A 27,074-nucleotide genomic window follows, 5' to 3' on the forward strand; every position below is an offset into this window, starting at 1 on the left:
AAGCCTCTGCCTTTGGCTCAGGTCATGGTCCCAGGGTCCTGGGATCGAGCCCCACATTGGGCCCTCTGCTCAGCAGGGAGCCTGCTTCCTCCTCTCTCTCTGCCTGCCTCTCTGCCTTCTTGCGATCTTTGTCAAATAAATAAATAAAATCTAAAACAAAACAAAACAAAACAAAATGCTTTAATAAAAAAAAAATTATTTATGGGGTGCCTGGGTGGCTCAGTGGGTTAAGCCTCTGCCTTCAGCTTGGTTATGATCCCGAGGTCCTGGGATTGAGCCACTCATCAGGCTCTCTGATCAGCAGGGAGCCTGCTTCCCTCCCTCTCTGCCTGCCTCTCTGCCTACTTGTGATCTCTGTCAAAAACATAAATAGAATCTTAAAAAAAAAAGAGCACTGCATCAGAAACAAGAAAATATGACTTCTGAAAAAAAAAAAAAGAATTTTATTTGTCAGAGAAAGAATGCACCAACCAAGGGGAGCAGCAGGCAGAGGGAGAGGGAGAAACAGGCTCCCTGCTGAGCAAAGACCCTGGGATCGAGACCTGAGCTGTCAGCATACACTTAAGTGACTGAGCCACCCAGGCATTTTATTTCTCTCATTTTCTCAGGGAGTTATGTGTTTTGAGTAAACAATTTTCTCACAAAACTGAACCCTAACTTAAAAAAATATTTTGATGTAAACCTTTCTTTAAATATCACATATTTTTTTGCCTAGTATTTGGGAAACCTAGACAAAGGAAAAACTTGTCTAAAACTCCGTGTTACTATGCTGAGCATTATTATTGTACCATGCCTACAATATAGTGACTTTTGTGTTCTGGCACTGTCAAAAGCTTGTCATTTTAAAATGAAATTTGTAATATATAAAATCTAGTATGGAGAGATAGTGAAAATTCTGAAGAATGAGAGTGACAGTGTGAGGGTGGGATATTAGAAGTAGTTAGGAGGGTCAAGATACTGTGCTGGTTATTGCTATGGATGGTTGTAGCTGTGTTATTTTGTTGTATGTCTTTGGGATGGCACTATTCTTCTGTTTCTAATTGGATTTGAAGAATAAAGAGAATTTTAGAAGATCTCATTCTCCACGCCTCCCACCCCTCCCACCCCCGTTGCAGTGAACTGACTCACAATGCAGGAGAAAGTTAAACTCTCTCCTCTACATTGTCTTTTGGGTTTTGGTGGTGTAGAAGATGATTTAGGTTGATTTAGGGATATATGATAAAACCTATAACCATTACCTCAAAGTATACTTTAATAATTTTAATAGTACATAACAGAATGGAGAAGATAATTTCTGCCTTTTAAGACAGCAAAACTTTTCCTCCCTGAAGGGTATTAGGTTGTTCAGTGGCAGTGACCCTTGAGGAGTGAAAAATCTCTAAATTTAATAGAGCTTTGTTAGTGCCTGATGAAAATTGATGTATTATTTAAGATAACTATTATATATAGTAGCTAGCTGGGAACAGATTTGGGTCAGATCAAAAAATATATCTAATGGACCTTGAGATTAAGAAAGCAGATTAATTGAGGCGTTCCATTTGGTTTTGAAATTTTTTTACTGAAAAATTCTGTTTTGAATTTATAAACAGATAAGAAAATCAACTATGTTAAGTATTATTTAGACTACTATTAACTTCTCTACTCTTGATAAAGCCCAATTTCTTGGTCTTTATAATATACCAAATTTCTCCAAGAGTAGGAGTGACAAGAAGCAAGATAAATCATGTGCAGGTAATATAGCAGGCATCTTAAGATTTAAACCTTGAAATTTAAAATCTTTAGTTGTAATAGTGTTCATAAATTGAGGGGGGAAAGAAAAGCAAAAATATTTTACAGTACAAGTTATAGTAGCAAGTGAGACTGCTAATCTCTAAGGCAGACACATTTAATTGGTAAATCACATTCCACCAAAGGATCTTGAAAGGGTGTGAACAAGAACAGAAGCCATATCTATACCAAGGAAGAAAATTTTGCTTATAGTAATGTGCCATTTCTTTTCCACTAAGGGCCTTTGTTCTTTGCATAGCCATGTCACTGTGGCACTAATAACTTCGAAAAATTGAAAGGTATCACTTTTGGCAAAAATTTTGAAAAAGAATAAAGTGGTGAGCCATGAGGATGTTTGGTATGGATAGCAGACAGCCATTTAGAAATTTATAGAGTCTCACTATGTTCCAGATACCATTTTGGGCACTGGGGTTATAGTGGTATAACTGGCAGAATCACGTGGGTATATTTAAAAGAGATTATAGATTGGAAGAGCCACTTGCTGTTCTGAGGCAAGATGGATTTTACTTAGTGTCCTTTATACAAATAGGTTTGCTATTCTGTCCCCCAAAAAAGAGAGAGAAATAGTAAAATGTCTAAGAATTTGATTTTTCTGTCTTTGAACTTATAAATGTGCTAGATTTTTCAGTCTTCTTATTCACAAGCCAGTGTTAATGCTGTTTCATCCATAAAATCCACCTTGAATTAAAGCTTGAATCCACAGTGAAAGGCAGCATTACCTTCAGTGCCAGAAAACAATGACCTAGAACTCCTTAATTCTTCATAAGAGGGCTTTGTACAGTCAGGGATCACATCCGTTTCCCCGTCAGTAACTTGGGCCGGATTCGTTCCTCACAGAGACCCCCCTCCCCACCCTTGCAGTTGCTATGCCACGGGAAGCTGTTGAGTTGCCATGTGTTTGGCACTGGATCTTCTTATTTGTTATCAACATATGTGTGAAAAAAATACCTGGGGCTATCTTGTTTTTAGTTCTGTTTTATATAAAATTTTTAACATCTTTTTGTTACTTGTTTTATGATAGAAATATTTTGAATCTTCCTTGACAAGATTTTGTCGTTTTTGTTTTGCTTTGCATAGTGTTAACTTGCATGTTATTTTGTGACTTGGAGGGGTCAAAACATTTAGAGGGACTGGCCAGAGATGAAACTTTCTATTCTCACTGACTCTCATCAGGAAGCTGTGACACCCACTTCCATTCTTGTGCCAAATGTTTCTCTTTATGACTCTGGTGCTTAGACTTTGAAGCATTGTTGACCGCATTGGCAGTTTGCCCAGAACCCACATATCCTGTATAATTTGCATAATAATTACCATTGATTTACATACAGTACCGGCTGAGTTGTCTTCCAGAATTTAAAGTAAAAGAATGTTCTAAAAACTAAAGCCTTTTCCCTCTTACCTCTCCAGTTTTCTAGGTTTGAGAAAGGGGTTGTTGCTGTGTGTTTACAAGCCCTAATCAGTTTCACAGGCCCCTTATATTTCCCAAGATGTTTCCTAGATTTTTCTGCCCTGTGTGGGACGCGGTTTCATAGCTCCTACACTGTATGCCCCTACCTCCGGTATTGTTTACTTACCTCTTACTTGCCATGCTCTAGTGATCTGATTTCCTACTGACTTTCTTTGCTTCTTATCTTCACATCATCTTCTGCCGTGTCATTTCTAATCTCCCCAATAATGAAAAAAAAAAGATCATTTATTATTTTTACTCTGCCATGTGTCTAATGAGAGAGACAGTTTAATGTTGCATGTGGAACAAATGGTTGATAAGTTGGAATACATGAAGCCCAAAGATGAGCTTCTCTCTCTGGCACTGTCCAGACCAGGCCCATAATATCCTCAAACTCAGGAAGCCCAGGACGATATGATTTCTTTGTCACCTGTCTTCCTTCCCCATACCCACTCTTGATTTATTTTTTTTACTTTTTTTTTAAAGATTGTATTTATTTATTTGACAGAGGGAGAGAGATCACAAGTAGGCTGAGAGGCAGGCAGAGAGAGAGGAGGAAGCAGGCTCCCGGTCGAGCAGAGAGTCCGATGTGGGGCTCGATCCCAGGACCCTGGGATCATGACCTGAGCTGAAGGCAGAGGCTTAACCCACTGAGCCACCCAGGCGCCCCTCCACTCTTGATTTATTTATCCAATAAATGTTTTTAGGAATATGTTCAACGATGGTTTAATAACCCTAGAATAAGTAACCTTAGAGATCCTAGAGTGAACCAGACTCCAAATTCTATGCTAAATGACTTAAAAACTTAGATTGCTTTTTCTCTTCTTCAGCAAAAAGAAAGAAAATGTAATAGGTAAGCATTTATGTGATTAAGAAGAGTATTTAAAATATATAAGTATATTTTAAAGTATAAACAATGTGGAGTCCCCCTCCCACTTTATCTCCCTTCTGCCCAGTTCCCCAGCAATCACTACTCGCTATATTGTTCATGTGTGTCTTTCTTAAATAGTTTTTATGCATATACAAATAAATATGTATCTTGGTATGTACTTTCTTATATATAAAAATATGCAAAATTATGTACTGCATTTAAACTTGCATATTTTACTTGATAAATCCTTGGGCTTTTTCCATATAGGTCTATAGCTTTCTCGTATTATTTTACAACTACATAATATTAAGTTGCATTCATTTTCCATGATTTAACCAGTCCTATACTGATTGATACTTAAGCCATGTCTGTCTAAAACATAATACTTCATCTTGCGTATGTGAGAATTTGAAATTGAAAATAAAGTTATACTCACCCCAGCAGAGAACACTTAGGGACTCTGTTAGACATCACCTTTGGAGAGGAGGGGATAGAGTGCTGAGATCTTAGCAGCTTCCGAGGTTTTATTAGTGATTTTTACCATTCTGAGTCACCTTGTACTTTCCTACAGTTAATGATAACTTTATTCTTACAGCCTTTTCAAAATGAGGAAAAAACTTTTCATAATTTTTGGTGATGATTGTTTGCATTAAAAGGCATTGCCTTTTTTGTAAGTTAGTATTATGTTTTTAAAACTTCATTTTTGCCTTTTTTTTTTTTTAAACTAGATCCTTACAATAAATGAGGATGGATCACTTGGTTTGAAAACCCCTAAATCTCACGTTTGTGAGCACTGCAATGCTGCCTTTAGAACGAACTATCACTTACAGAGACATGTCTTCATTCATACAGGTATTTCTTCAATTAAAATGGACTTGTGGCCAGTAAGGTTATTGTTGTTGCTATTTTCACCTCGTGTGAATGTCATCTATTTCTATGACTGTAGCTAACCTTGTATTTTAAATCAGAGATTTCCATAGGCCAGAATGCCAGAAGGAAACTGGGGAAGAACTTTAAATTAGAAAACAATGAGCAGGGATGTATAAAATTACTTAGTCTTAATTGGACACTTATCTGGCTTAATGTGTTCTTTTCAGCTAGAGAAACAGTTCAAGAATGTATTATTAAAAGCCTATCAACATTTCTTTTCCTCTGCAAGACATCCAGATAGAGTTTGAAATACGGATTTATGAAATATGAGTTTCAAATATTAAAAAATGATAATAACATGACATCGCAGAGAGCAGGCCTAAAGACTAATCACAGATCCTTGGGGAAACAGACTAGACATGTAGGTTAAATTAAAGGGTGTGGGGTGGGGAAGATAGAGTGGTAGGGTAGGTTTAATGAAGTAGGAAATAGAGTGTCCCAGAAGCTAAAAAAAGAGTTCCAGGGAGAATATGATTAGCAATGGTACAATCTTCAGAGAGGATAGAGAGGGATAGAGAACTGAGAAGAAACCATTGAAATAAATAGCAAAGAGATCACAAGTAGTTTCTAAGAAAGCAGAATGTAAGTGTTAAAGCACAAGTGGGTTGTGGAGAATTTGAGACGTGAGGTTAACTACTCTTAAGAAGGTATGGTTGAAAAGGAAGGAGAGAAAGTAATAAGGTGGGAATGTTTCAGGATTTCTGGAAAGATTGTTTGCATAGAGCAGACTTCAAGAATACTTAGAAAGAAGTGTTCCAGCAGAGAAGGGGGAATGATTGAAGAGGTCAGATTGGGGGTGGGGTGGGAAAGTCAGGGGGAAGATGTTTGAAAGTCCTGAAGGTTCTGGAGAAAATAATTGGAAGGGCATAAAGGGATAGTGAGCCATGGAGACCAAGGTGGGTGGATCTTTCAGATAAAAGGAGAGAGGAGCTGTTTAAGACACAGTAGATAACCAAGGGTCCTTTTTAGCTTTCTGATTTTAAATCGTTTTAAATTGTTTTCTTCCTTCTTTCCTTCCATTCTTCCTTCCACCTTTCTTTCTTTCTTTCTTTCTTTCTTTCTTTCTTTCGGATATAGAGTGGATTTGATCTCATCTTTGTGTGATTGTGAGAATGTGCATTTTATAATTGTGGGGGGAAATTGAGGAAGTAAAATTCTTTTACATTAATGAACAGTATAAATATATTGTGTGGATAATTTGGAATTTTCCAGAATTTGGGCTTCTAAGATTTATCTTTCCTCAGAAATAGTAACTATAAACTGTGTTTTGTCCAGTAACTAATTTGTGGATGTGAAATTATTTTAAGGCGAAAAACCATTTCAATGTAGTCAATGTGACATGCGTTTCATACAGAAGTACCTACTCCAGAGACATGAGAAGATTCATACTGGTGAGTGTTGCCCCTTCCTAGGGTTGTTAAAATTACCATTCTAAATATAGGGAAGAATTTTTAACAAGTAGCAGGAACTTGTTGCCACTGTTAATCAGTTTTGTGTCTTAAAAGTATGTATCAAAGCTCATATTTTTTCTTGGAATAAATCAGTCTTAACTGTTAAGACTTGGCTTTAATGTCCAAGCCCAATAAATTACTTTGAAATAGAGTTTCATAATAAAATGTATTTGAAATGGCAAAAGGAGATTTCTGTGAAATAGCTGTTTCCTAAGATGTTTAACAAGTTCAGGGTTAGGTACAATGATCATTCTTACTCATCAGTCTGGGGAGGAAGCAAAGTGGTGCCTGAGCCCCAAGACACAGATGCTGCTCTTCTTTCCCTTGCTGTGTCATGTATGTAGCTTGCTGTGTTAAGAGAGTTGTAATCCTGATGAATCGGAGACTTCCAGTTTTTCAGTTAAGTTGTTAATGATTCAGAAACAAGTATTTCGGAAGATCACTTTAAAGGAACCCATACCTTAAAAAGTTAAGTCTCTTTTTAGAGCAAACAGTTATTTGCTTTTATTTTATTTTTTGACAAGTGTAAAACCAAGTGTTATATGTAGCCTTGATTTAGTAGACTTTCAGCTTTTGACTTTGATATCTGTAAGCATGGTGAAGAGAATTTCTTTAGAACTTATTTCTAGTCTTTTGCCTTGTGTGATGGAATAAAAACAGAGTTGGTGTATTTGTATCACTTCTTAACATTTAAGTAGAATTGAGAATGGTGGTGATACTGAAAATATGAAAGTTCTTCATATTTTTCTATATTAAGTACCGAAGCAGGAACCTGTCCAGTGTTATTTAGATGTGTTCTCATAGTACCTGCAGTGCACGTGAAAGGGGATCCTAGACAGTTTGCCATATAAAAGAAGCAGCTGCTGCCTGGTAATATGCCTTTCTTTGCATCTACCAAAGAAGCATGGATGTGGCTGGTCTCCTTAAATACAGCTTCAACTGTGCAGCACATCTGTGTGCTCTAAAGTTGTACTTTTCAAAGATTGTTATGCACAACAGCCATTTCAGTTTCTTAAGTAAACATGTATCATCACTTCAGATGGAAGGGAGTGTAATAGGCACTTCGGGAGAGAGAACAACTTTATTGATTTTAGGAGACCTACAGCTAAATTTATATTTCTATACAGTAATAAAACCTGATCAGATAATGATTAAGTGGTTAAAAATTTTTGTATGTTTTTAATACCTATTAGATTTTGATGATTTACTTATTTAAAAAAATATTACTGAGCCTTCAGTATTTTTCAGGTGTCAACAATACAGAAATAAAAAAGAAGTTTCCTTGGAATTTATATTCTAATGGGAGGGACGTACATAGAAACAAACACAGCCTGATAAATGTAGAGTTTTACAGAACATGCTCTTGTGCCCTTGAGCAAGAGCCAGCTGTGTTAGCTGTTGAAGGTTACATAGGGAAGGCAACACAGGGAAACTGGAAGAGGCTTAGTTGAGAGAAAGACAGCATGTGCGTGTGAGTGAGAGAAGGAGAGAGAGAGAGTGTGTGTGTGTGTATCTGACAAAAAAGATTTTTGAAACAGTACTTCCCCTTAATTGCACTCTGTATTTTCTGTTGTTCTAATAAATTCTTTTTTAATGTGCTGGCCACAAATCTGTAATTTTACTGGAAAAACAACTGTGCTAGGCCAAGGGGGTCCTTGGACTTTAAACAGGTTATAATTAGTAGTTAATAGTTAGAATTTAATAAGACCAGATATTGTGCTAGATATTTAGTAAATATCTCATTTAGTTCTTACATTAATCTTGAAAGAGAGGGGCCATTACTATTCCCACTTTTTAGATAGAGAAATAATAAGCACACAAAAAGTTGAGAAACTTTTCTAAATTTATATATAATCTCGCATATGTATGATGGAGCTAAGTGAGATTCCAGCCTAAGTCTGTGAGTCCAGATACACATGTGAAATCATTAACTGCAGAATGGGACTAGAAGCATGAGTTTTTTGGCCTTTTTGAGTTTTTCTTGCTATGCCACTAAACCATAATTGGGTTTAGCAATATGTAAAAGGGATGGAGGGCAAGGCTGGTAGGCTGATGTTCTCATGATATGGAGAATACAGTTAGAAGAAAAGAAATTTAGAGGAACCAGGGCAAAACAGTCACTCTGGTTCCTTAACAGAGAAAAGTTCTTTCGAAGAGAGGCTCAGTTTTGCTACACTGCTCATACCACCTCAGTGCCCCAGGTGGAACTGATATAAAGGAAATTGATTATCCTTCTTCATTTTCTTGGTTCCTTTTGTGGACTCTTTGTGAAGACAGTAGTGTATTTTTGTCTTGTAACCAAGGGGAGTATGTATTTAGAACCGAATATATGTTCTCCACCGTTTATTACTCTGTCCCTTACTGTTCTTTCCACATTTTAAATGGCTTTCATTTTTGGAGGGGTGGGTAGTTTGCCCATGTCATGGCTTTCTCTCTGTAGGTTCTTAGTTTAGAAGAATGCATCACAGTAGTTAGGACTGTAAAAGAGACTTTGCGTATGTTTATCCATTTTTAAATTGTCAAGAAGGTAATGAGTCACTTAGGAACCCATCCTCAAAGTTCCTGTCTGTGAGAACTGCTAGTTCTTACAGGCCCCACTTTCCTTACAACTTCCCTCATTGTTTTAGGTCTTATTATACTGTCTCCTCCAGTCTCCCCAACCCTTAAGCCTGTACTCTCCTCCATTTGCAACATGATTAAAAATCATTACCTGCTTGGCTACTTTTGCCACCAATCAAGAAATCTGTGACTTAAAAACCAAGAACCTAGTCTGATTTGGTTTTCAAATAGAAAATTTGAAAACTCAGCCTGGACAAGGTTATCACTTAATTATGTTTCCAAGATTTGGCTTAGCCTATAAAATGTCACTTTAAGGGAGAGTACTTTTTCATTCAGAGGCTGATCCCTGAAATTCTGGTTAAAGCTTTATTTCTTTAGCCTAAGGCACTGAAAAGGGCAGATATTCTTGGGACTGCTGTTTTTGGCAATTATGGGAAATTTTATCTTTTTGTGAATGTATTATAGATCTCTTACTTATGGTATGTTTGGGGGATATGGGAGAGAAGGTGAAGACTTGAAGCCAAGGTTGAAGATAAAAATCTATTCGATCATTTTGTTTAGGGTCAGGTACATACCAAGGTTAAATAAACATTCATTGTCAGTGGCAGATTTATGATGTGATCAGGTGTTTTTTATTTTATCTAAGGTGCTTCTTCCTTTGCATATTCAAATGCATGTGTAGGCTACATGTTAGAATGACGTACACCCGCTTGTGTTCTTTTCTAGTCACTTTGTCACCATTTTACTCTAAGAAAGTACCAGTCTTACTGCCATGGGAGAGAAGGTTTGGGTTTGAGAAGTAAAGAAATACAATTTTCAATATTTTATTTTAATTTTTTATTAGTTCTCTAAATTCCTATAAATAGTAAGCCACAGAATACCTCTCTTGATATTGTTTTAGCAAATTATGATTGTATTTTATAGTGTGGCAGTTTTCACAATTTTTTATTTTAGTAGTAAAAATGTTATGAATCATTTTTGTATATAGGTAAGATTTTATAGAAAGATCTTGCTCCCCAAAATAAAAAGTATTTTGAAAATAAACCAAATCATTCAGAGTTAATCCATATTCATTAGTTTCTGCCCCCAACCCCCCCTTTTTTTTAAAGGCTACTGAAGCCTTAAGAACTGTCTTAAGACCTTTTTTTTGTTTTGTTTTGTTTTTTAAAGATTTTTTATTTATTTATTTGACAGAGATCACAATTAGGCAGAGAGGCAGGCAGAGAGAGAGGGAGGGAGAGAGGAAGAGAAGCAGGTTCCCTGCTGAGCAAAGCCCGAAGCGGGGCTCGATCCCAGGACTCTGGGATCATGGCCTGAGCCAAAGGCAGAGGCTTTTTAACCCACTGAGCCACCCAGGTGCCCCTCTTAAGAACTATCTTAATGCATACAATTGTGTATATACAAATACAAGAAGAAACACTGGAAAACCTGTCGCCCAAGTTAGCACTTGACCCCTGAAAACATGTTGATCTTCTTTTCCTCTTGACTGTGACTTTTATTCACAACCATGTTAAAAAAGCTGAACAGTCCCTTTTTTTTTTTTTTAAAACCAGTTGGGCTAGTGGGGTGGAGTTAAGAATGTTGATTCACCCATGACTAAGTTAGCTCAATACTGTATTTCCTTCGTTATAGTTCAGTTATGAATAAAATGTAACAGTTTTCCTCTCGTTATTTGAATCTGTAGTTTATGAGCTTTAATAGAGAGGTCTTTCTGAAAGAAAATGTTCCAGACCTAGTTAGAGTGTATCTTATTTATGGAGACGAAGGGACTGAATACTGTTCCTGCTGCTGAGCATGTCGCCTGCACCAGGAGCTGCTGGCATTCTGACCGCTGAGGCTGGCTAGCGCTGGCATGGCCAGACCTTGCCAGGAAAGATTAACCAGGGAACTACAGATTGCTGTGACTGACATTCTCTGGTTTAACAAAGCATTCAGAAACCACATTATTTTTTCCTCTGCAAATCTATTGGTAATTCACGTGAAGTGATTTGATTACATATAAAATACGTATAAAAGCCTAACACTGTTTAACAAAGTATCTCAGTAAAGATGTAGAAGAAATCATACACCCTCACCTGTACATGTAAACACACACACACACACACACACACACACACACACATAACTGACATTATGCATTAGTACTGAAATACAGAGAACCAGATAAGGAAAGTTGCCTGGTTTTCAGTTGTGTATATATTTTGTGTACTTGAGTACCCCTTCTCCTGAAATCCATATGAAAGTTTTTTGGTAGTTCTTAGTGTTTGTAGTTAAAAAAAAGTTTATCATTTTTTTTAAAGATTTTATTTATTTATTTAAAGATTTTATTTATTTATTTGACAGAGATCACAGGTAGGCAGAGAGGCAGTCAGACAGAGGAAGGGAAGCAGGCTTCCTGCTGAGCAGAGAGCCCGATGCTGGGCTTGATCCCAGGACCCCGGGATCATGACCTGAGCCGAAGGCAGAGGCTTTAACCCACTGAGCCACCCAGGCGCCCAAGATTTTATTTATTTATTTGACAGAGAGAGTGAGCAAAAGCAGGGGGAGTGGGAGAGAAAGAAGCAGACTCCCTGCTGAGCATAGGGCCTGACATGGGCCTCCGTCCCAGGACCCTGGAATCATGACCTGAGCTGAAGGCAGATGCTTAACTGACTGAGCCTCCCAGGCACCCCTATCGTTTGTTTTGACAAGTCTCTAGTTTAACAAATTGGGCATTTCTTGAAGTAGATTCATTCTTACATATGTATCATTGTTGAATGAATAACATGTGAGTCACATGACTCACAATTGGACACTTTCTGTACAATAGTACAGACAACCTGTGCTTAGGTGTCCAGTTGGAATAGATCAGTGAGGATTCAGATTGGTGGCCTCATGGAAGACGTAGAACTAAAATGGTCCTGTGAGGTTCGGTTTAGACTTTGTAGTCCCTGTATTACATGGCGGTTAAGTGTCATGGAAGTATAGGTGGTAGAACAGCACAATGAAGCCAGGACCAGGAGAAAAATTGGGGGTGTACTGAAGTTGCGAATGTTTGGGCAAGGATAAGTAAGCAGATATGCAGTTGATGAATTCAGCAACCCAGAGAGAGTAGCTAGTTAAAAATCTGACAGGTATCAGGACCATTGGAGATGCTGGATAACAGGATAACAAGCAGTGTGTCACATAATCTAAGTTAAAAGAACCAGAAGGAGGCATATACTTTGAAGTTAGTTAAAAAGCTAGAAATTCCTAAGAATTCAGTTTCATCAACATAATGATACTGTCAAATAAATTTGAGTACCTTTTTGGTGCCAACCACTGAATTAAACACAGTATATAAGTTATCTCACGTTATCCTTACAGTAGTCCTGTGAGGAGAGGGGAATGTTACTTCTTCTTCTTCTTCTTCTTTTTTTTTTTTTTTTTTTTTTTACAGATAAGGAAACTAAAGGTCAAAATGATTAAGTACTTGCCCCAATGTGTGCATCTGGTTAATGACACAGTCCAGGTCTTTGAAGATCTCATGCCCTAACCAGTATGCTATTGAAAGGGTAGATCAGCACCAAGAAAATTTAGAGTCGACAAAACTTTTTGTTTGTTTGTTTGTTTTAAGAGAGGGAGAGAGGGGCAGAGGCAGAGAGAGAATCTTAAGCAGGCTGCATGCCCAGCCTGTGTCCCAATTGCAAGGCTTCATCTCAGGACCCTAAGATCAGGAGTTGGGTGATTGACTGAGCTACCCAGGCACCCCAGAACTTTTGGTTTAAAACATGGAGGTTTTATTTTGTTGAGGGAAGAGCAGAACTTCTCCTGGACTTGGGCTTAGAGCTTGCAGGTAATTGGGTATGCCTGCCTGAAATGAAGTCTGTGGTTGTAGGAGTAAGAGCAGATTTCACCTGATAAGGAGTAAACAGAGGCAAGATGGACAATGTGTAAATGACCATTCTGAGTAGAGCAGAAAAGGTGGGGGTGGGGGGGTCGAGTGGAGATGAGGAGATAAGACTAGAAAGCTTGATTTTAGAATCATATTATCAGATTTTGATGCCAAGTTAAGAAGTGCCATTTATTTATAATCCAGTAAGCATTATAAAATATCAGGGCACTTAAATGCCATATTGGAAGAATATTACTGGTTTGTGAAGAAAACTGGAAGTTTGATGAATGTGTTTCCTTTTTGTTAACTATAATTAATGTGAAGAATAATTCAGAAAATAGCATGTTTATTAATCAAGTTTACTTTCGGATATTAATAAAAGTTTTTTTAAACAAAGCAACACCGTTAAGCTTCAGGAAATGTAATATTGCTTCAGTTTTGACCAGTTTGTGAGAAGTAGGCAAAACTTGGAAACCACTGAGTATTAGAGTAAAACAAAGTTAATGTTTTTTGGACTTTAGATCCTCTTCATTTTTGAATGGTATAGGATGCACTAATTTTCAGGAAAAGAGCCGAAAAGGGACTCCCCGCATTTGAGTTAACACATAGCATTTCCTGAAATTTTTAAAGTTACTTCTGGGAGCAGTTTCTCAGTTTTGTTTGTTTGTTTGTTTGTTTTTAAATCATTTTCAGTTTAGAAAATGTGGTTTGTCTAGAACAAGGCAAGTTACAAGGCAAGTTACTTTTTCACTTGTTAGTTTGTCTTCCTTTAATGTGAGTTTTTCCCTAACCCCTTGTACCCCCAATTATTTCACACTTGACAGAAGATAAAGCATTAAGACAGTTGAATCTAGATCTGATGCTTTGGGGTTTTTTACAAGTTCTTTTGGAAAAATACCCAATTACTTCCTTGAATTCAAGCACGTGGAGACCTTAAGGATGCTCCAATATTTGAAGCTGTCTTTTTGACGACAACTGCTTATTATTCCAGAACCCAGTTGAGTGGATGACCAACACTTATGCCTTTCACATCTTGAATTCATTAGTTTTCAGATGTCTGGACTGGCTGACTAAATTTTTTTGTTGTTAATAAGTTTTTCATTTGACAGACTTTGAATGACACATAGTTTCAGAATTCATATATTTATTTGGGCCTTTGGTAGAAGAGTGACTGACAAAATGTACTGTCTGGGACACAGGATGAAGAAATAGGATTTAGAATATTTAAGGCAATCTAAGTTTACTTAACAAGTTCATTCATTCTTATTTTTCTGAATACTTTGAAGATCCTTAGTTGTTATCTCTGAAGAGTTTCTGTTCGTCAAAAATTCTTAAATGTAATCATTTTCAATTCTGATTTGAATTTTATGGAAGTGTTTTGACGTTCTTTGAAAGCAGCCACAATAATAGTAACTGCTTCTACATATTTTATAACTTTACTCTTCTGTAGATCTTTTGGAGAGTCTAACTTCATGATACTGTTAAGCAACTGTGATAGGATTGACATCCAATGTAGTTATTTCTCTCCAGCTTCATCTCCTTTGCTGCTTTTATGCTGTTTGTGCTACTGATTATTGATGGAAGTACTTGCTACTCTTTATTTCTTATAGGACTCGCTATTGTCTCTTCCTCACAGCTGTGTAAAGAAGTTGATAGACAAATTAACTAGAAGTTTATTGATTCCCCCTCCCCCATCTATTTTCATCTGTCTGTAATTTTTTTTTTCTGTAAATTCTTTACAGGACTTAACTGATTCTTCCTTACCTACATTTCATTATCTGTTTTGATTTTGACTTTCTAAGGGCACATGAAGAATAATTGCTAAGCAAGAACTTTCAGTGCACATTTTTAATTATTCTAGAAAATGTATTCAGTTAACTCTTAATTACCTTGGGGAATTAACTTGATTATAGTTTTTTAAAAAAGATTTTATTTAGTTATTTGAGAGAGAGAATGAGAGAGAGAGCACGAGACGGGGGAGGGTCAGAGGGAGAAGCAGACTCCTCACTGAGCAGAGCAGGGAGCCCGATGCAGGACTCGATCCCAGGACTCCAGGATCATGACCTGAGCCAAAGGCAGTTGCCCAACCAACTGAGCCACCCAGGCACTCTAGATTTTTTTCTTAAAAGATTTTATTTATTTGAGAGAGAGGGTGTGAGCAAGCAGGTGGGGAGAGGGATGGAAGGAGAGGGAGAAAGCAGACTCTGCTATGGGAGCTCGATGTGGGGTTCAGTCCCAGGACCCTGGGATCATGACCTGAGCTGAGGGCAGATGCTTCATGGACTGAGCCACCCAGGTGCCCCAGATTAATTACTTAAAATTTAAAAAGACAAATACAGTTGTGAAAAATAAAATGAATACCAGCACAAAAAGAGCAGTTCATATTGCTGTTGTTTGAAGCTACATAGTATTCTATATATAGGCCTGTTATGCTTATATAATGGAAGAACTGTCTTCATCCTTAAAATTCAGTTAGGTATGTTCTTGTCTACCTCGCCTTTTAGTTCTATATCATTGGATAGAGGGGGAGGGGCATGGAGTCTGATTAGTGTTGACTCTGGAGTTTTGAGGTCTAACTTTTATCTCTGCAGAAAAATCTACCTGTTGAGACGTTTTATTTTTCTAATGTGAGATTTGGGAGGAAATGGAGGATGGGCTCATGGGAACCTGGAACTGAAATGTTAGGATTCAGTGAAAAATACAAAGGTTTTCCTTATGCAGAAGGCATGGGCATAAAAAATTAGGGATTAGGCAGGAGACATTAGAGGGGCTTTTATTAAGGAGATGAGATGTTAAGCAGGGATGGAGAAGAGAATGATTGTTACAGGAAGTGGGGGTAGAAGTTACCTACTGAAAACATTTTTTCATGTTCTGCTTAATCATTGAGACTTCTAGATTATTATTTAGAAGGAGAATTTGCTCAGCGGCTAACTGGTGTTATATAGGTTTTTTATGATATTAAAAAGAGTAAGATTGTAGCCAAGAAATAGACAATGGTAACAGACTATTTTAGCAGAACAATAGGATTTTTGGTCATTTCTTCCCATGTATTGCATGTGATATTTTGTATTTCCAAGCTGTTATATTTACTTCACCTTTACATTTCGGATGACAGTCTTGAATGGTAAATATGTGCCTGAATATTGTGTATAAACCAAGTTTACATTAAAGCATTACAACGCTGAATTGAACGTTGAAGCTGCTGCTTCTTTTAACAGTCTGAATTTATTTGCTCAGCAGTGTTCGGGTTTTAGATTAATTAATTAGCTATTAAAGTTTCTTTTCCCCTGTAGGGAAGTAACTTCTGAAACGAATCCCAGTCTTTCTTTTTTTTCTCTCTCATTGCAACAATTGCTTTTATAATGAGATTTCTTAGTTCTTAGGAATACCACTATCATACTCGGGCAATGTAATGAGGGCCGAACTTTTGAACAAGGCATTAAGACTAGAAATTGAATGAAATGGCTATGAAGGATATTTTAAGGAAGAATAAGGATAGATGAAATTTTAATAGTTTAAATGGCAGCAACTAACAGTGAAAGTAGTAAAGGCTAATGGTTTTTAAACTTTTATTATGGTACCCTTGTTTTCAAATGAAATCCTACATGGAGCAACATCAGTAGTCAAAAAACAAGGCAAGTAATTTCAAATGGTTTCCTTGGCTCTTGATGAGTTGACAGATGTTACCAATACTACCCAGTTGTTATTTATTCAAGGAGACAATGCCAGGTTTGAAGTGACGGAAGAATTAGCCTTTGTGGAACAACTATAGGCAAGAATATTTTCAAAATGGAGTAATACACTTTAAATGGTTGAATTGCATGGTATGTGAATTAAATCTCAATAAAGATAGTTTTATTTCCTTAAAAAGAATGCATGAGAAAACGTTATTTCAGTATGTAATCCAAAGTGGACTCCACTAAGATGTGTTAACAGCTGATGGTGGGAGAAGTATGTGTAGAGCTGAAAATGTTCAGTTGGACTAATTTACAAAGCTTGAGAAAATGTAAAGCATTTAAAGTTTATGGGCTATTCATTGTATTACATGAGCAGTATGTTGTGGAAAACGTTTGAATTTATTATGTGTCCATGAACCAATAGTGTCAGCAGTAATCTGTTTGGTCTAATGGATTTAACCATTATTGCTCCCATGAATTTTTGTCTGATACAGAAGTGAATATCCTGACTTACCGACTGCACTGCGGTTTAATATGTTAGAATTGGCCAAGTTTCATTGGGAGTTTTTAACTACTGTCAACCACTATTTTATAAAACACTGGAAAATGGCTTTGGAAATAAGCTTTTACTGAAGATTTGAAAATGTTTCTTAGTTAATTAAACCAAATACTATGAGGGGAAAGCAATGCTTATAGTTAAACTTATATTGTAAAGTTGTTTTGACAGCTGCTAATGTTGAATCACAAAATACTGCTTTATACACTTGCTATGTTGTTAAAAGTTACAAGAAGCAAAATCTCCATTCCCACACACACACGGGGTAGATAACGTTTTCCAACCTTGACTGTATTTTCATCAGATTTCAGACCTTGATGTCAGTGCAAAAGAAATTTTCATATTTTGCCACCATTAAACCGTAATTCTACCTCCTCTTCAGTAGGAAGTAATTAATCTGCAGTGTAACGGCATGCAAAAGGCAAATATCAAGAAAAGAATCTAATAGAATTCTATAAATGCCTTCCAAGTGATGAATGACACTTTAATTAAAATTATATTTTTCTGGATTAATGTCAGAATTTTTGTGACAAAACAGTTTTAAAGAATATGTAAAATCTCATTACAGATCAGCATTAGCAGATAAACATTTGTAATCAACTTTGATGTTAGGGAACACTAACTTTGAACCCCAATTCAGTGATATGCTATGTCCTCCCCTAAAGAATAATTCCAGTCTTATCATGAGTACATCTGTGTGGCCGAAGTTATATTCTCTTATTATCATTATCATCACGATGTGTTGAATATCATCAGTAAGAATATGTGAAAGTTTTTTTCTCTTTTGGTATATAAGTATATATGCAATATCCTTGATTTTACCTCTTTACCCACAAAGCTTAATATATTTACTATCTGGCTCTTTTTTGCTCTTTATAGACAAGTTTGCTGACTACTGTAAAAATTTATTCTTTGAATGTCCTACTCTCAGCTCTTAGACCTCTGCTTTGTTGACGATCTTGTCATTCATTCTGCTTCACACTTGGTCATACCTTAGGCTAGTGGCTACCAAACCTTAATCTCTTCCTGATTTGTTTCTCATTTTCAAAGCACTGCCTCCTATCATTTCTGCTGATGCCTTCTTGTACTTAGTTTTTAACAGCCTTTTGTCTCTACTAGGACCTATAATCCAGCGATTCTACCTCCTTTTCACTAGCATTCCTTTTCCTCATCATCTCTTTCCTCTTCAGTTTAAATTCTGTCCTCATTTATCATAACCACTCTCTTGCTTACACTCAACGCTTTTTGCTCTCTCTCTCATATATAATACTCACTTGGCTAAATCACAACTTAGGGAAATTTAACTTCCTCAATCTCTGGAATAAAATAGAAAGCTACGCTGAATTAGGGTCACCTTAAATGTTAAGCAGGACCCTTAATGCCTGCTGGAAAGCACGTAGTTCCTTAGTCCAGTCATCTAGATGGAGTCCATATTTCAGCCCAGGGGGCAGTTTCACCTGCTTCCTGTTAATTATAATTAAAATTGTATTGAAACATAGCCATATCCATTCCTTTACGGAATATCAGTGGCTGTTTTTTCCCTACAAGTAACAGAGTTGAGTAGTTGTAACAGAGATTATAGGACTTTGAAAGCCTAAAATATTCACTATCTGATCTTTTACCGAAAAAGCTTGACTACCTTTCTCTCAAACGAATAGTTCATACCTTCTCCTTTTCATAAACTTCCAACATTTCCTCTTGCCCTCTCACTTTCAGCTGATTTCCTGATTATTGTTTCACTGAGAAAATCAAAATAATCAAAAGAGAACTTCAGAGTTAGTTCCTAGTACCAGTGTTTTCATCAATGAGTTGGAAAGTTTTGATCTTTTGGAGGAAGATGGACTAATAATAGTGATTTATTTTATTTTGCAAAATAGCTTGGAATTTTTCTAATGTTTTATACAGATACACATTTAGATGTTTAAATTTTCATTACCTTTTTCATCTTAAGGGAAGTATGTTTTCTTGACTTCAGACTTCTTTTTTAAATTATTTTAAACTAAGGTACAATTTACATATAATAAACTTTACTATTTTTAGTGTATCCATTATGTATACGAATGTATAAACATATACATTTGTGTAAGCACCACCACAGTCAAGCTACAGAACAGGGAGTGCCTGCCTGGCTAGTTGGTTAAATGTCCAACTCTTGATCTCAGCTCAGGTCTTGATCTCAGGGTCATGAGTTCAAGTCCTGCATTAGGCTCCACACTGGGCATGGAGCCTACTTAAAAAGGGTGGGGTCCCTGGGTGGCTCAGTAGGTTAAAGCATCTGACTGTTATTTTCAACTCAGGGTTTTACGATCGAGCCCCATGTTTGGCTCCGTGCGTGCTAGGCATGCTAGGTGTGGAGGCTGCTTAAGATTCTCTGCCTCCCTCTCCCTCTGTCCACACCCCTCTTGTGCTCTTGGTCTCTAAAAAGAAAAAAAAAGATATAGAACACTTCCATCACTCCCCAAAACTCCTCCATATCTTTCTAAGGTTAACCCCTCCCCAATTCCCATTCTTTACCTGTTTCAGAATATCCTATAAACTATATGGGTGGTAACCTTTGAGTCTGACTTCTTCCACTTACCGTAGTGCATTTGAAAGTCCTCCATGTTGTTAATGTATCAGTATTTCATTCTTTTTTATTTCTGAACATTTTTCTGTTGTATGGATATACCACAGCTGGTTCATTCATTCTCCAATTGAGGTATAGTTCAGTGGTTTTCTAGTTTTTGGTGGTTATGAATGAAGCTTCTGTAAACATTTGCTATAAGAATTTGCGTCCAGCTGTTTAGTGAATATACTTTCACTTCACTTAGGAAACCACCTGGAAGTGGAATTGTGGGTCATATCGTTAAGTGTATGCTTAGCTTTTATAAGAAGCCACTAAACTGTTTTCCCAAGTGACTATACGTTTTGCCTTCTATAGTAACTTAAGAGCCTTCCACAGCACTTGTCATCATCACATTTCATTTTAGTCATTCTGACAGGCGTGTACTTGTCTCTCATTGTGGTTTTAACTTGCATTTCATTAAGGAGCAAACATGTTGAGCATCTTTTTATGTGCTTATTACCATCTGCATGTAAATATATGTATTTGGAGGTGGTTAAGTATCTCTTTGATTCTTTTGCCCATTAAAAAAGTTGGATTGTTTATTTTTATTGCGAGTTTTGAGTGTTCTTTATGTACTTACTTAATATCAGATATGTGATATATAGTTTTTCTCCCATAAACTTGTTTTTTTCAATTAATAGAAAAATCATTGTTTTCTTGAAAGACCTCTTGGTATTTTCCAAAGTAATGTTAGATTTAATTTCATGTTTATATACAGTATTAAATTTATATTTCTAAGTGTAAATATAAAATAAAAAGTAAAATGATAATGAATCTATATTAGTTATTTTCTGCAGTATGCAGAAATCCAAACTAAAAATTTGGTAGAAATATTAGGCTTCATTTTTTTGCCTATTAATATGAAACATAAGTTTTATCATATATTTCAAATAATGTGAATACTTTTTTATATTCAGTGGGTAAGATTAGTGTTCTTATGTAACCTCTATTATCTAAAAAACTGGTTAAACTGAATTTCACATTAGTGTTTAATACCAGACTGAAGCACTAAAAGAATTTAATTTACATCATAGGGAAAATAAATTTCCTTTGGAAAATATTTTTACCATGTAATTTATTTGTACTTATTCTAATATATAGAATGTAATTTGGCAGATTCATGCTTTGCAACAATTAAAATGATATTAACACATTATGTATTAAATAAATGGCACAATCTCAGTAAGCAATGATCCTCATTCACAGTGAATAATCTAAAAGTCCATAATGAAATTCATAGGGACTTGGTACTATTAGAACAGATTATATAAAATTTTATAAGTACTATTGTAGAAGTATTGTAGTTGCTACTAAGTTTTAAAGCAGTCAGGCAGTTTGCTTGTCACTGGCCATTTTTTGATAGTTGACAGGAAATGGGGAAGAGAAGAAGCATTTCTTATTTTGAAAAGCCAGAATCTTGGGCTTGCTATAAAATAACCCCATCTCAGACTGGCCTAATCCATTTGAGGTTTTAAGTTCTCAACCCCTACATAAGTGCTCAGAAGAAAGGGTGAACCCTCTTTAAGAGACATTAATATCATCCAGAGCCTCTACAGTTTTTCATGCATGGTGTTTTGCATTCAGTGCATACCAAATAATAGGACAGAACCACAGAAAGTTAAGAGGAAAAATAGAGACAATAAAAACAGTCTCTTGGGTAGCTGAGATTGTAAGAGTTAGTTGAAAAGGGCTTCAAATTTCACTTATTTTTTTAAAGATTTTATTTATTATTTATTTGACACAGAGAGAGCACAAAAAAGGAGAGCAGCAGGCAGAGGGAGAGGGAAAGCAGGCTAACCGCTGAGCGGGGCACTTGATGTGGGACTTGATCCCAGAAACCTGGGATCATGACCTGAGCTGAAGGCAGACACTTAACTGACCAAACCACCCAGGCACCCCAGGACTTTACATTTTAAACTGTGGCTAATAAGTTTTAAGAAAATCGTAGAAAAGATACAGAAAGTAGGCAAAAACGTGGAGAATTTTACCAGAAAATTGCAGTCCATCAAAAAAGAAAATGGAAATTCTAGAACTGAAAAAATAATTGATGTACAGGCTATACCTAACATAGGCTTAATGGAAGAATAGAGATAATGAAAGAGAAGGTTAGTGAAATAGAAGCTATCACTAGGAAATATCACAGAGGGGGAAAAAAGATGACTATAACCTTTTTCAGCTGGGATATAGAAAGTATTAATCATGATAGAAAAAATAGACAAATTGAGTTACATTAATTTTAAGACTTTCTGTTCATTAAAGATTCCATTAAGAAAGTGAAAACTGGGGGTGCTTGGGTGGCACAGTTGGTTAAGCATCTGCCTTCAGCTCAAGTCATGGGCCCAGGGTCCTGGGATCGAGCTCTGTATCGGATTCCCTGCTCAGTGGTTAGCCTGCTTCTCCCTCTCCCACTCCCCAAGCTTGTGTTCCTTCTCTCACTGTGTCTCTGTCTGTCAAATAAATGTTTAAAAAAGAAAGAAAAGAAAACAAATGGAGTCCGGGAAACAAATGGAGAGTTTTAGAAGGGAGCAGGGTGGGGGGATGGGTGGGTATTAAGGAGGACACAGATTGCATGCAGCACTGGGCATTATAAGCAAACAGTGAACATTGGAACACTACATCAGAGACTAATGATGTACTGTATGGTGACTAACATAACAATTTTTTAAAAAAAGGAAGTGAAAACTAAGCCTGACATGTACAGAACTACTAATCTACTGCTAAACTACCGTGGAAAAGGCAAGCTAATAGAAGAGTGGGGAGAACTCTTGAGCAGTCACTTAACACACAAAAAGGATATCCAGATGATTAGAAAACACAGGAAAGGATACTCTGTTTCATTAGCCATAAGGAAGATTACTTAAGATTGCAATCTGATACCATTTGAACACACCCCAGAATGGCTAAAATGAAAAATGCACACTGTACCAAGTACTTAGAAGGATGTGGATCGCTAGGAACCCATTTATACTGCTGGCAGGTATGAAAATAGGGACGTTCAATCTCTAGTATACTGTATCTACCAAGGCTGCAAATATATAAACACTACAATTTGTCATTTTCACTCCTAGTTTTTTTTAAATGCTTCTATAATGTACATATATTCCCCATGAGACAAGTACAAGAATGTTAAAGCAGCATTGCTATTGATAGCCCAAAATTCCATCAAGGATTGAATCAGTAAATCCCAAGTACACTCATATGAGGGAATACTAAACATGATATTGTGGATAAATCTTTAAAAGCATAATGCTAAGTATACAAAGCCAGATACAAAAGAATACATACTTTGTGACTCCATTCATTTGAAATTCATAAACACGGCAAAGTGAATTTGCACTAGGAATCAAGATAGTGGTTATTAATGGAGAGGGGGTAGAAATGCTTCTGTGCTCATTCTGTTTCTTGGGTGGGTTGCTATTTACACAGATTTGTTTGCCTCGAGAAAATTCATTTAAACTGCATTTATATATTTGTATACTTTTGTGTAGGTATATTCTCATTAAGTCTGTTTTTAAAATATGATAACGGTATCTCCTGAGTACTTTCTTGTATACTTTAAGATTTCCATTACAGTTTATTAAAAGGGAAGACTAATCTTTGGTGTTAGGAGTCTAGATAGTAGTTATCTTTGAGAGATTAGTGATCAGGGAGACTGCATGAGGTGCTTAGAAAATGCTAGTAATGTTCTATTTCTTGATTATGGGTGCTGGTTAAATGAGTCAGTGGACTTTGTGAAAATTCAGTGAGCTATGATTATGATTATTTTCTCTGTGACTTTTGTACTCCAGTAAAAAGTTTGCTTGCTAAAACTAAGAAGTGAAGGAAGAAAAAATAATGGGATAAATTAGATAAAATAAAATTGAGTGTTGGTAATTATTAAAGCTGAGGATGGATACATGCGTACTCTTTATATTCTCTACTTTTTGTGTATGTTTGAAAATACTCGTAATAATAATTAACATAAACTATAGGGATTGACACTAGATACTTGGTTGCCTGAGAAGGGAGAATGGAATGACAGAAGGGTGAGAGGAAGGGATTTTACAGAGTAACAAGAAACTTTGTGGTTTTAGATAAATACATCCTCTTGATTGTGGTGATGCTTTTAAAGGTGTATTCCTTTGTAAAAACTTACCAGATAGCCAGATAGTATGTGTATGGGGGAACAAAACAAAACAAGAAGACCTAGGTTGCAACCACTCATGTTCTGTCATTTCCAAACAGTGACAGACACTTAGTACTTATTAAATGAATTGATGAAAGTCTGGGATACAACTTGCTGTATTATTGGTCCACAGTTTGGGATTGCTCTGAGATAAACCATTAGGTAGATGCATTTGTTGCTGATAAGGCTTTTCTGGACTTGACACAGTGCCACCAGGATTTGTTCCTGGGCCTGATTTATTAGTACTGTGACTTTGGGCAAAAGTTTCCTAGCCTGGCAAATGTAGATAATGTACTTAATTGACAAGAATAGAGTTGATTTAAGTGTAAGAGTGTCCAGCAAATGCTTGGCACATAGCAGGTGCTCAATAAAATGTTAAGCTTGAAGACAAAATTAGACAGGTGTTCTAGATTGGAATGTGTTTCTCACCTGCATTTTTAAGATAACACTTTTAAAAATTAATAGAGTACTTGAGGTGAACTACTTCATGCTCTGTTCCTAGAACTGTGATGCTTGTTTGTTGTCTTTATTTAATTGACAGCTGAACTCAGAAAAGATATGCTGCTTGAAATTTCACTAATTCTCACACTATATCTGGGTTTTTTGCCTAAAAGTTCACTTACGTTCCTTTCCCACGTCAGAGAACCACTGCCGTATTTCTCATATGCATTGTATATGAAATTAAAGTGTAGGTTGCAGTTAATATAAAAAGGCACATCATTTTATTGCAACAGAGTAAGAGACAATTGTAAGTGTGGGCAAAAAGCCTGATTAGGACTCAAATTAGGAAAAAAGATTTTAATGATGAAAAAAGTATGTATTTTTTAAAGATTTTTTTTTTTGAGATTTTATTTATTTATTTGACACAGGGAGAGAGGGAACACAAGCAGGGGGAGTGGGAGAGGAAGAAGTAGGCCTCCCACAGAGTGGGGAGCCCGATGTGGGACTTGATCCCAGGACCCTGGGATCATGACCTGAGCCAAAGGCAGACAGTTAACGACTGAGCCACCCAGGTGTCCTCTTTAGAGATTTTATTTCAGAGAGAGAGTGAGAGAGCACAAGCAGGGAGAGCAGTAGACAGGGAGAAGCAGACTCCCCTATGAGCAAGGAGCCTCATGCGGGACTCGATTCCCGGACCTTCGGCTAATGACCTGGACTGAAGTCATAACTGACTGAGCCACCCAGGCGTCCTGAGAAAAGTATATTTTTGAGAATGGTTCCTCGCCCTTTGATACTGTAGTTAATTTTTTTTAAAAAAGGGAAGAAAGCTGATGGGCATTTGTCCAGTCTTACATGAAGATAATGCCATAAATAAGAAAGAAAATAAGCTGATGATGGTTTCTTTCTTCTTATGGAATGCAGTATATGTGATTCAGTGTAGAGTCAGTTGATTTGGTAACCTCTTTATATGCTTAATGTAATCTTCATTATTGATCTTTTATTATAGAGCACTTGTTTTCAAGAGGTAGCTGGAAAATGGGGGTTAATACTAAGTTCAAAATCATACTGACATGTTTACAGAATAGTGTTTACTTAGCTCACTGTTGTTTAAAATCTGTTTTATGTTTTTAGATTTTTTTTTAAAGATGTATTTATTTTTGAGAGAGAGAGAGCATAAGCAGGAGGGGCAGAGGGAGAGAGAATCTCAAGTGGAATCTGAGCTGAGTATGGAGGCTGACACGGGACTCATTCCCAGGATCATGACCTGAGCTGAAACCAAGAGTCAGACACTTACCCAGCTGCACCACCCAAATGCCCCGCATTTTGAGATTCTAATTTAAATTTCCTTTTGGTATTTAGTTTTGATTTTGTACTGCTTACATGTCATCATTGGGACAAATACTTAGTGCTAATATGCTTAGATGTTATTACAAGCTATGCATTGGATGCATAATACACAACTTACAGAAAAATAAGGCGTGGAAATGGCCATAATTTTGTGATGTTGTTTATTTTTAGAATTTGGACAGTGTTCGTTTATTTTTCTCATATGATTCCTAGACCAACTCATACTTAAATCTTTAAAATTGTGAATTGGGTCTGCTGGGATGTTGCTCTTACTGGAGGTGATTCATTATTTTTCAGTGTTGTCTGTTTAATAAAGCAGAAGTCTAAAACGTAAGTCAAAAAACAACTCCCCACCTGTCATTCGCTGTTTCATCTTACAGAAACTAGACCATTTTAAAAATTGCAGTGCAAATACATAATTTCATAGCTCCACAAAAGAAAAGAGGTGTAGAGGAAATGAACGTTTTCCTCATTTTCTTTTGTAGGGGAAAGTGATTACCCCAACTTATTTTTTTAAGATGGGCAAATATTGCTAATGTTTCTTTCTTTCTTTCTTTCTTTTTTTTTTTAAAGAGAGGGAGTGCACACACAGGGTTGGGGGTGGCAGTTGGCGGGGGCAGGCTGAGGGAGGGAGAGACCCTCAAGCAGGCTCCTGACCTGAGCTGAAATCAGCAATAGTAGGATGCGTAAGCCTAACCAGCTCAGACACCCAGGCACCCCTGTCAGTTTCTAAAGTTGAAAATGGCAAGAATTGAAGTTTTTCCCTGACCCCCATTCTAGGGAAAGAAAGCCATTCTATTCTACTGGAAAGATTGTTTTTAAAACTTTGCTACCCAGAAAAACTACTTTTCTCATTAGTCAAATTAAGACTTCTGTTTTTTTTGTTTTGTTTTCAGTTTGATTTAACTGACATGTCTTTGTATTACTGTGGCAGCTTCACAGTTTTTATGTAATGACCTAATTTATACTTCATTGGTTAGAGTTTAGTCTCAGATTATTTCCTATAGAATATAGTTTCCTGCACAGTACAGGCATATCTTGCTTTACTGTGTTTTGCTTTACTGTGCTTCACAGATAACTGCATTTTTTTTTAAGAAGGTTTGTGGCAACTCTGCATCACGCGTGTCTATTAGTGCCATTTTTCAAATAGCATTTGCTTACCTCACTTCAGTCATATTTCAGATTTTCTCATATTTGTTATGGTGATGAGTGATTACAACTTGCTGAAAGCTTAGGTGATGGTTAGCATTTTTTAGCAGTAATATATTTTTAAATTAAGGGATGTGCTCTTTTTAGGCACAGTGTTACTGCACACTTAATAGACTATAGTAGAGTATCAATATAGCACTGGGAAATTTCAAAATTCATTTGGCTCATGTCATTA

At 36.5% G+C, this 27,074-nt stretch overlaps 1 protein-coding gene across 6 annotated transcripts in view; it reads left to right on the forward strand.

Moving 5' to 3' along the window:
* Positions 1-27,074, forward strand: part of ZNF148 (zinc finger protein 148) — a 122,927-nt gene that overhangs the window by 81,404 nt on the left and 14,449 nt on the right. For all 6 annotated transcript variants that reach the window (XM_032869444.1, XM_032869439.1, XM_032869443.1 and 3 more), the window contains 2 exons: positions 4,835-4,958; positions 6,344-6,427. In XM_032869444.1, coding sequence (XP_032725335.1) covers positions 4,835-4,958; positions 6,344-6,427 — 208 coding nt within the window. The remainder of the gene's footprint in view (positions 1-4,834; positions 4,959-6,343; positions 6,428-27,074) is intronic.

This window comes from Lontra canadensis, unplaced genomic scaffold (assembly GCF_010015895.1).
Source record: "Lontra canadensis isolate GAN:19392208 unplaced genomic scaffold, GSC_riverotter_1.0 scaffold38, whole genome shotgun sequence".
NCBI lineage: Eukaryota > Metazoa > Chordata > Mammalia > Carnivora > Mustelidae > Lontra > Lontra canadensis.